This window comes from Octodon degus, unplaced genomic scaffold (genome assembly GCF_000260255.1).
Source record: "Octodon degus isolate 3935 unplaced genomic scaffold, OctDeg1.0 scaffold00008, whole genome shotgun sequence".
Lineage (NCBI taxonomy): Eukaryota > Metazoa > Chordata > Mammalia > Rodentia > Octodontidae > Octodon > Octodon degus.
In genome coordinates, this window is record NW_004524584.1 from 18,588,832 (window position 1) to 18,599,791 (window position 10,960).

The 10,960-nt window shown below is 58.3% G+C and overlaps 1 protein-coding gene across 1 annotated transcript in view; it reads left to right on the forward strand.

Moving 5' to 3' along the window:
• Nucleotides 1-9,555: 9,555 nt before the first annotated feature.
• The window catches only part of Slc6a19 (solute carrier family 6 member 19), a 16,232-nt gene continuing 14,827 nt past the window's right edge, over nucleotides 9,556-10,960 (forward strand). The window contains exon 1 of the mRNA XM_004625181.2: nucleotides 9,556-9,759. Coding sequence (XP_004625238.1) covers nucleotides 9,558-9,759 — 202 coding nt within the window. The 5' untranslated portion in view covers nucleotides 9,556-9,557. The remainder of the gene's footprint in view (nucleotides 9,760-10,960) is intronic.

Genomic DNA, 10,960 nt, shown 5'->3' on the forward strand with positions numbered 1-10,960 from the left:
GGGGCAGGGACAGGATGGCAGGTGGCAAGACAGTTGCAGGCAAGCAAGAAGGACCATGCGGTCTCCTGGGCCTGCCCCCGTGGTCTCACTAGTTGCCATCTCCAGCACCTCATCCACGCCGAGCCTGGGGAAGGCAGAACCTTCCAAACACCAAGCAGGAGGGAGGACAGATGGGCCCTTCGAGCCCCAACACCAAAGGGGTAGAGCACAGGGTCCCTCAGCCCGGCCCTGGAAGGAACGAGAGCCATCGCTGCTCTGGGCCTCACTGCATTCAGTGGCCTGGCTTGCCTGAGGCCTGGGAGGGGTCACTTCTGCCCTCAGTCTGCGTACCCAAGCTCATCCTTGACAGGGGCCAGCACACTGAACTCATCCTGCAGAAATGGCCACAGCTGGGGCACACGCCCCACACTAGATGGCCAGGGTCTTGGTGTCTCCTTGTCCTGCTCCAGAGTCTCAACTGCAGAACCAGGCTTGTCTTGTAGCAGGCCTGCTGTGACAGGCCTCTCATGAGGGTGGACACTGGGGCCATCATAGCTGGGCCCAGCTGGGTCTTCTCTGCCAGGGACACAAACATTAGTTTGGCATAGTCATGGGTCAGGAAGGACTGGACTGCTCCCCAGTGTCACTTCAGGCCCCTCCATGCTGCCATCCCTCGGGCCACATGAGGACATGATGCTGTGTCTCCCACAGCTGTGCTGGCCATGCCAGACACGAGGGCCTCACTGGCTGTCAAAGGCTCCATTCCTGCCTGTTGCCAAGTGTTCAAGGCAGTAGACACATGGCGCCGGCTTTGTGCCTACTCCAGGTACGGCTGTGGTTCGTGTCTTGTTCTCCCGCATAATTCGTAATCACTCTTCTGTAAAGGTGGCCTCAGGTGACTATGGACAGTCAGACCCAGGAAGCCCATGTGGCTCTACCCAGCCAGACCCACACTTGGACCCATTGGCTTGAGGTCCTTGCTCAGTGCATGCAGGCCCAGGCTTCACCAGGGTCCTGGGACACAGGAGGGACAGGCAAGGACAATTCCTTCTCTGCAGCTTCTATGCAGCAGCAGGTGGAGCTATCCACCTTTCTCTACGGGCTGCTCCACAATTTGGGACCTGGAATGTAGCCAGGACAGGCTTCCTCCTTCTTCCTCTGATACCCAGAGTAGAGAGAGGCTAGGAGAACATGACTATGTTAGAAAGTGAAGGTGCAAGTCATTAAGCCCATCTGCCCATTCAGCTGCCCACACTGACACCTGGGGCACAGTGCCCAGGTGCAGCCAGACTGCCCAGCACTGACCTTGCTCCACCTCAAGGTCTCCAGGCACAGCAGGGGTGCCCCAGACCCTTTTGCTCCTACAGCGTCTGACCTGATAATGCACCCCAGCCCCAGGCATTTCTCCTCCTGTGTCGCCATACCTCTCCCCTTTTGGAAGACTCTGAGACACTATCTGGAGGGGACCTCACCTCTCCAGATGACCTGGGGATGGAGCACTGGAACTCCCAGCATCTCTCTGCCACTCAATGCAGCTGCTCCACTTGCCCAGGCTTGTCAGGCCCCTGAGCCAGGCATCATGGGCAGGAGCAGCTCCGCACTACAGGGATTAGAGTCTTTGTGGGGTCAGGGCTCACCCAGCTGGGGGTGATTTGGGGATATAGTAGAGGGCAGGACCCAGGCAGGGCCAGGGGTAAGGACAGGAGAGGACAAGGGAACAGGCAGGGATCAGGGAGGGTCACCTGGCCCCTCAGGTGGACCAGGAGGACAAGAGCTCTGCAGGACAGAGGGTGGAGACCTGGAGACCCTAGGAGACAGTCCAGTGCAGTGGCCAGAATACAGGTCCTCTGAGCCTGAGACCTATGGACTTGGGGTTACCCTGCTGCCCCTCCTCCTCGGCCAAGTGCCCACCTTGCCAGACTCATGACTTGTACCCCTGCCCCGCCTTCCCCACCACACCCCTGCCCTCTGGACCCTGGCCCGAGCACAGGGCCACGCCCACCTGACTGTCCCACCAGGTCCCTCTGCAGGGCTACCTTCCTCACCACGGGGGCCACTACCACTGCCCCTACACGTGCCCAGGCTCGCCGGTGCCTCGCAGGGACTTGACCTTCATCAGCGCACCCACACCCCCATGAGTTCTGGCTTGTGTCACATTCAGGAGCACTGCTGTCTCATCTGGGGCTTCCAGCAAGAGGAAGGCTCCTCCACCCTGGATCCTCTGCCTGCCTGGCCAGGGCGTTGCCACCTCCCCAGCTGCCATCCCCAGCAGGACATCCACGGTCCTACTTGAGCTCCAACAGGGGCAATCTTGAGCTCCTTGTCCCCTTCTCTCTGCTCCAGCCTGCTCTCCCCCCACAGACAAGACAGGGTGTAGCTTGCCTACACCTAGGGTCTTCTGAGTCTCACCTGGGGTCTTCTGAGTCTCACCTGGGGTCCCCTGAGTCTCATCTGGAGTCCCCTGAGTCTCACCTGGGGACCCCTGAGTCTCACCTGAGGGCCCCCAGCCAGCAGCTCACAGGGAAGTACTGAGCCTGGCACTAGGCTATAGCACACCTACAGAGGGAGCACTGCCCCTTACCTGCTCACACTGCTCCTCCTGTTGGGACTTTAGTGTGATCAGAGCCCTCTAGGGTCTTAGGGGGAAAGTGCTAGTGAACTGGGCTGCTCCGACTCCCAACTAGGTGCTTCCCCAGGTCTGTCCTAGGGCCTGGCTGGCATGGGCAAACGGCTCTAAAAGTCTGTCAGGTGACCTGCTTCTGGTCCCGCCATAAAGATGCCCCGATGGCTTCTCCAGGCATGGTCACTTCCCAGCACAGTGAGGTGGCTCAGCCACCGTGTACACTGTCCGCTCTTGTAATTACCCAGCTCAGCTTGTAATTATCCCTCACAGGGGCAGAAGGACAGAGTCCTGGGTGCCCCGGGTGGGGCAGGGTGGGGTAGTCTACACGTGCAGTACCTCAGACCCTACTGGGTAGGAGAGCTGTCTGGGAAGCAGGGAGGGGGGCAGGGTGGGAGCAGGAGGGACAGCAGGCCTCAGCTGGCCCCTGGGAGACTTTGGGGGAGCAGGGGAGATGAGAACAGCAGGGAACAGGGGCCAGGGAGATGGCTCAGTGGAATAAGTGCTTCCCTGGCAAGCGCAAGGGCCTGAGTTCAATCCCTGGTTCCGCAAAAAAATAAAAAAAAATAATAAAAAAATAAATAAAATAAAATGGACTTTTCTTTAGGGGCTGGGGAGATGGCTCAGTAGAATAAGTGCTTGCCTGGCAAGCGCAGGGCCTGAGTTCAATCCCCGGTTCCAGAAAAAAAAAAAAAATTAAAAAAAAGAACAGCAGGGAGCAGCTCCCTTGGCCATCTCTGGCAACTCTGTATCTACCTCAGGCTTTCAGACTTGGTGAATGATCATAGGGAGCTCCCTCAGCCAGGTGTACAGCCAGGGCTTCCCCCAGAATGCAGGCTGGCAAGCAGGGCAGGCAGGCAGTGTGGGGATCGGTGTGGTTTGGGGGCCACAGGAAACGTTGGCACACTGTGGAGGTGGCTGGCAATTTGAAGGTGGGGAGAGAGGGGCAAAGGCATTGGGGCTGCTCAGAGACCCCAGGAGGGGGCAGAATGATGGGCTGGGTCCAGGTGGGGTCCAGGAGGCCCCGACAGTGCCCGTGGGACATGGTACAGTATGTGAGGGCAGGAGCCCACCCCCAACTCCATCCCTGCTTCCGTTGTGGACACTCACAGGCTGGGCCCAGGCTTCCTGGAAAAGTACTGGCCTGGGAGTCTGCGGAGATGAGGCAGATGAGGTTGATGGTTAATCCATCCCGGGTGGGTGGGTCGCCTCTAGGTGCTTCACAGCTTCACCTCCAGAGCAGCTGCCGGGGAGGGAAAGGGGAGGTGTGCTGCGCCCTCAAAGCCATGCTGCGACCCTGGACACCGCCACCCTGTGCACAGGCTAGATGCCCTGGGAGTATAGGATCCCAGCACCCCAGGGCTCAGCACCCTGCATGCCAGGTTCAAGCGGGCATCTGGGGAGATCCACTCGGGGAGGAGACAGTCCAGTGTCACACAGCATGGTGACAGTGATTCCCAACAATGCCTGGGCAAGGAAACCCTCTACCTTCCACAGCGCCATCCCCAAAGGCTGCTTCAAGCTGTGACCGTGGAGTGCTTGGCGGAGCCTGTCTCAGGGTGCAGAGACAGGGCCAGATGTCTGAACCAAGAGTTCACCAAGCTATACTGAAACTGGCTGAGAACTGGAGCCATGTCCCGCAGAGGCCTCGGCTGGCGCTCTGCATGTGGACGGCCTGCGTGACGCAGCCTCCCAGCTGTTTCCCAGCATGGGAAGAAAGCAAAGCACAGTGAAGGAGCGCGAGGGCAGCCTCTGACGGGACACAGGCTACGTGCACACCTAGGCACGTAAGCTTCAGAGGAAAATGCTAAAGTGCTCAGAATCATCTGTAGGTGGTGAGACTACAAACCCGTCTTCACCCCATCTGCATTTCCCAAGTGGTGCAAAAATCACAAAAGTTACAAGAATCTTAATTGCAGTATCTTTTAAAATTTCATTTTATTTTTTGAGATGAAGTCCGGCTATGTTGCCCACTTGCGCAAGTTGATCTCAAGCTTCCAGACTCGAGTGGTGCTCCCACCTCGCGCTCCCCCGAGCTCCCTGGCCCTCTCCTAGCCAAGGACATGGTCCCAAGCATTTCCCAACGTCCACTCTCCCAACTGAGAGGGGAAGTGGAGGTAGGATGGAGCCAGGCCCAGCACGGCCCAGGTGGGGAGGAGCATGGGCCCTGCGGATCTCCCTGTGGGCAGGCGGGGACCTGGCTCTGCTGCCAGCTCAGCTGCAACACGAGGCCACAGCACCCTGGGCTGGTTCCTGAGAGACTCAGTTGGTGACTGGTTGTCCTGATGTCCATGGCCACACAGGCAGGAGCACTGTTCCACAGGACAGCGACAGCTCCTTCGGGTGACATCCTGGTGACCACAACTCAGGGCTGGGGCCCGGTGGAGGTGATGCCCCTTGGTCCTGGCTGCCACTATCTGTGCTGCCTGTCCCCTACACACACCTGTCCTTGGCCCTATCTCTGTTCTTGGCCCTATCTCTGTTCTCTACAGAGATAGGGCCTGGGGGAGACAAAGGAGATAGACATAAACAGATGGACATAAACAAATGGCCGGAGCCCACGGGGAAGAGCAACTAATCTGTGGGCTTAACTCAGCCCAGAGTCAACAGCGCAGGGTGAGGGAGGGGCATCCGGCCTCTCGTGACTTCCAAGGTTGCTGCTGCCCAGCAACTCGGACTGCAAACACTGCTCCCCCATGGAACGACCGCCCACTCGTGACAAAGGTTAACAGTCTCAGTCAGGAGCCCACCAATGGCCTTCCTCGAGCTGCATGTAGCCCAAGCACAATGATAGCACCCTGCAGAGCCACCAAACGGATTACCTCCCTGGTCGGCAAGATGTCACTGTCTGTCCCATGGCGCTGTCCAGTTGCCCTCCCCCACAGCCCTCTGCTCTCCTGAGCTCACTATGGGGACAGCAGTGCTTCCTGGGGTCATCCACCTTTCCACACCTGTCACTGTGTCCCCAGTCATCTTCCCCACCTGCCAGTGTCCGCTGGTCACTGCGTCCTCCGCTGTCCTCCCCAGTCCTTCTAGAGGACTCATAAGCCACGGTGCCATTGCAGGAATCTAAGCGTCACCTTCTGTTACTGCTCCATGGCCCACTTGGCTCTGGCCACAGCTAACCCCATGACTGAAGGTTTTCAGGGAGCAAGAGGGTGGAAACCCGAGTGCTGGGCACAGGCATGGGTCCTGTCCTCCCAGGACCACGTGCCTGGCAGTGGTGACCATGGCCTACCTTGGGGGTGTGGTGAACAGAAAATAGAGGGCTCTCGCCCAGCCTGGTTTCCTCTGTGCTCAGCTTCCCTACACCCCAGCAGCGACCCATGGGGCCTGGCAAGGACAGGGGCTCTCAGCACCCCGTTGGGCCATGGCAATCCCCATACAGGGGTGGGTATCACAGGTGTCTCCCTAAGGCCAGAGGGTCTGTGTAGGTCCCTCTGCAAGGACTGGACATGGGCCCCTCCAGACCACAGGCCCCCGACCATGATTCAGACTGGATGACACGGTCTGAAAGGACAGAGAATGGTGTACAGGCAATGTCCACCTGGCCATCAAGGTGCCACCACAGCTGGCTGACCACAACCTCAGAGAGGTGAGGGGGACTTTCACTTGCATTGGTGGGCAGGTTGTGGGCAGAAATGACCCATCTGGGACCCCAAGCAGGGATGCTGAAGTCGCTCCACCGTGGAACGACCCCATGGTGCTGCTGCTACCCTGGGGTTGTCTCAAACCAAAGGTGCCCTGTGAGCAAGTCGCAGACCCCATGGTCCTGGGAATCCAGGGTGTTTGCTCTTTGTGTGCATGCAGTAAGCTCAGATGCATCTGAACCACAGTTCCAAAGCAGGGAGTGGATGGGGCTGGGTTGGGCGAGGCTCAATAGTGAGCAGTCCCCAGTGTGAGAGAGAGGTTCTGAGCTTGCATTTGTGATCCTCCTGCCTCAGCCTCTCAGAGTGGAGGAACGTGCCACTGTACCCAGCTATACCCCAGCCTTACAGAGCAACTTGGTGACATGCATGCACTCTACAGAGAAGCTGGGGTCCCACAGCCCCTCAAGGCACAGCCTGATGACCTCCCTTCCTCTGATAGAGACCTTCAGGCATGAAACCTTCACCGCCTGGGCTCTGGGGCTCCAAATCCAGCTGCCAGAAACCAAGGAAAACATGCACACCTGGCACCAAGAAACTGAGCAGGGGAAGTGAGGTGCTGCGCTGCGCTGGAGCTCCAGGTGACACCACATGCCAGAGAGGGCATTGGCATGGGAAACTCAATAGTTGTATCTAAAAACAAATGCATTCCTGGAACTAGTGGCGCATGCCTGTAATCCCAGCACTTGGAAGGCTGAGGCAAGAGGATCATGGTGAGTACAAGGCCAGCCTGGGCTAATGGTGAGTGAGATCTTGTCTAAACAGAGAGGGGGGAGAGAGGGAGGGAGCGAGGGAGAGAGAGAAAAGAAAGAGAACAAATTCATCAGAATTAAATTTCAAGTAATTTTATCAAATAATGAAAGGAAAATTCCTGAGATACAATGCTAAGTAAAAACCATGTGCAGAGCTGAGCGTGGGGGTCGTACACCTGTAATCACGGCGCTGTGATAGGTTGAGGCAGGAGGATCACAAGTTCAAGCCCAGCCTGGACCATTTAGCAAAATCCTATTTCCAAATAAAAAGTTAAAAAGGGCTGGGCATGGAGCTCAGTGTGAGGGTCCTGGTTCAAGCTCCACAATGGAAAAAAAGCACAGACGTAGAGCTTCAGAGGCAGGGAGCAGGGACAGACTCACACACGTTAGGCAGCCAGGGGCAAACAGTATCCCTTGAAGCAGGGCTCCCTCCATGCAGCAGGTATTGCCTTCCTCAGTCCCATGTGGCCCCAGCATGGGATGGACAATGTGGGGACACAGGACCGGAGGCCCTGTGCATTTGAGCACACCACCAACAGTCGCCCCAGATGTCCACCCTTACCAGTGGAACCCAGCAGCTGGGTGATGCAGGCTGTCACTCTTGGGTCAAGAGGGAGCAGTGTTTTCATCTTTCTACTTATTTTTTAATACATCTCTAGTAAGTGCCAAAGGCTCATGGAGTCCGCACAAGGAAGCCCCGACCATCAGGAAAGCCATAGATGACTGCTGCCCTACCATCCCTGCCTAACTGGCCAGGCTGCCATGAGGGTGGCGTGGATGGAGACCCAGATGCCCTGGCTGGGCCATGAACTCACCCAAGGAGAAGGCTGGCCACCTTGACTGCTCTGGGGACAAACTGCAGAGGAGATGGGTATAGGAGGGCAGGTGGGAACCCTGACCTTGTGCCAAGGGTGCCCCGAGGGTCTATGTAGATGACACAGTTCTGGGGAGCAGGGCCCAGGCATGTCACACCAAAACAGGTTGCAAGTGGCATCCTACTGAGTGCCCTTGGTGCCAGTCATCACTACGGCTGCTAGCAGACCACTGAGGCACCAGAGGACATATGAGACCCTAAGCAGTTCCAGAGGCTGGGACACCCAGCCATGAGCCCAGGGGAAGGGATCCACCCAGGTGGGAATGCCAGGCCAAAGCCCTCCTCCTTCTGCGGTGCCAGCCTCTGCCATCTCCGGTCTACTCAGGAAATGACAGGGTGCAGGGTGCTGTGGTTTTGCAAGGATTTATGCATAGGATGTGGGGTTCAGTGCACTTGGGCACCACTGCTCAGGAGTCTGGGCTGCCCAGGCCGAACCTTCTAGAAGTTCAGGGTTTAGAGAGAGCTACAGGGCCCAAGGCCAGAGCTGTGCAGCAGGGACCTCTTCTGCCAGGCCTCACCCAACACAGTCCTGTTGTCCACACCATCCTGCGCGCCTGGTGCCCTGGCCCCACCACAGCCTGGGGGTCCATCCTGGGTTCTGCCTCCATCTCTGCCTTATCTTACCTCTATATGTCCCTGTCTCTTTCTATATGTCTGTGCATCTGTCTCTCTACCTGTCTGTCTGTCTCTCTGTCTGTCTCTGTGTCTCTATCTCTGTGAGTCTCTCTCTGTCTCTATCTCTGTGTCTCTGTCTGCCTTTATCTTTGCATATCTCTGTCCGTCTTTGTCTCTGTCTCTGTCTCTGCAGCTGCATCTCCCTAGCCTCCCCCCCACCAGCCCCAACCCTCTCAAGCCAGTTGTCCTGATTCTTCTTCCTGTGGCCTCCACCCTCTCAGAACTCCCAGTGGGTGGGGACAAAGGTCAAAGCCTGGCCCTGCTGGCCCTGAGGAGCAACCCCTTCCATTCCTTGCAAGGGAGGACAGGCTCCGCCTGGCCATTGTTAGGCAGAACATCAGGAAACATCTCCTCCCACCCAGTGCTGCAGGTTCTGGGAAGGAGCTGGGACACCTGGGGGAGGACCTTGTGATGTTGTTCACCTGCCAAGAGGACTCCCACCGGGTGGGCCAGTGGCCTGGGGGAGCTGCTCTGAGCCCCACTCTGCCTCTATGCTGTCTTAGACATAACCCCAGGGTGGGATCCTTTGCTTGCCTTTCAGCTGGCCAGAAGGGTGGGTGGTGTGTTGTGCTTCAGCCTCTCCAGTGACAGTACTCAGCCTGAGGACTCTGCTGTTGATCCCTCCTGGGCTTGGGACCCCATCTCTTACTGGCCAGGGGCTGGAGGTCAAGGGGCTGGAGTTGGGGAGCTCCTCTGCCATCTGTGCTGGGGAATAGGACCCCTCATAGCAGGGTGTGCAACCAGACCCCAAGGCCAACAGGCTGGGTGTCAGCATAGGGGGAGGAATCAGGTGGGGGTGGGGTAGGGGTGGCTCTGACCAGCAGGGCCTCACAGATAAGGCATTAACAGCGCACAGGACGCGCCCGCCGGTGGATTTGCTGACGCCTCCTTTTGCCCAGGTGCCTGGGGCGAGGTGCCAAAGGTTCCCTATAAAGCACCCAGGCGCCCAACCTGCCACTCACCCACTGCTGCTCTGCTGACACACTAGCCCTGCTCAGCCAGCGACCACCATGGTGCGGCTTGTGCTGCCCAACCCCGGCCTGGAGGACCGGATCCCATCTCTGGACACTCTGGATGTCATCGAGGAGAAAGAGGCCAGCTCACGGCCCCAGTGGGACAACAAAGCCCAGTACATGCTGACCTGTGTGGGCTTCTGCGTGGGGCTGGGCAACGTGTGGCGCTTTCCTTACCTGTGCCAGAGCCATGGAGGAGGTAGGCTGTGTCCGGGCCACGTGTGTGAGGGAGGGCTGCCAGGGAGCACGGCACAGCCTGGGGCTGCACACTATCAGCACCCCAAGATCACAGATGGGTCCCCACGCACCGTAGGCACCCTAAGATCACAGGTAGAGTCCCCAAAACCCTCGGCACACTGAGATTACAGGTGGGGTGCCCACAAGCCCTCAATACCACAGGTCACGGGCAGGGCCCCACAGACTCTCAGCACCCTGAGGTCACAGATGGGGCACCCATGCATCCTCAGCACTCCCAGGTCATGGGGGGGCACTTGTACCCTCACTTCCACAGTCATAGAAAGAATCCCGCTTGTCCTCTACACCCTGAGGTCATGCCAGCCCCCAAACCCTCTGAGATCAGCAGGGTCCCCACGTACCCGATGTCAGAGCTAGGGTCTCTGTATATTGTAGCACTCCATTTACAGACAGAAGAGGAAGAGGTACGACACCAGGCAGAGCCCTACCCTGAGAGGGAGGAAAAGAGAAAAAGGGCCGGAGGGGGCCGCCTCAGTGTAGGGCAGGTAGCCCAGAGCTGGGGAGCAGCACTGTCACTATCACTGGTGGGCTTAGCCAAGTAGCTGCCATAGGTCTGGGGATAGTTTCCTGCCTCTGCTGCCACCTCCCCTAGCCACAAAGCACTCCTACCCCATGTGGGTCTGAACCCCTCCAATAGTCCTGGCTGTGAATGCAGGGGGCCTGGTGGGCACAGTTGCTGTGGCCATGACTGTGGCCCCTCCAGGTAGCCTTGAACCTTGGTACTATTGCTCCCGGAACGCGGCTGGTGGGCGGCTGGGGCAGGATCCTCCACACCACTCTGACCCAGGGCTCAGGCTGGGTTCCACGCCAGGTTCCAGGGGCGGCTAGCAGGGCAAGCCTGTGCTAGCCCGGAACCCGTTCAGCAGGTGCCAGTGTGCCTTGGGGCAAGGTGTCACAGACATACTTTTCAGAGAAGTCCAGATGAGGCTGTGTGGTGTGTCCGTGGCCTTGGGATGTGAAGGTCCTGAGAGGTGCCAGTGTGCCTGTGCCCAAGAGCTGTGCACAGCTGGCCATCTTCGACCTGCAGAACCAGACTGGGCTTCAGGATTGTCCACTCCCAGCCCCTCCCCTGCCTGGCTGCCTGTTGGGGCTCATGCCATGAGCAGAAGCAAGACAGTACGGGAGGGGAGGCTGGGCAGTGGGGA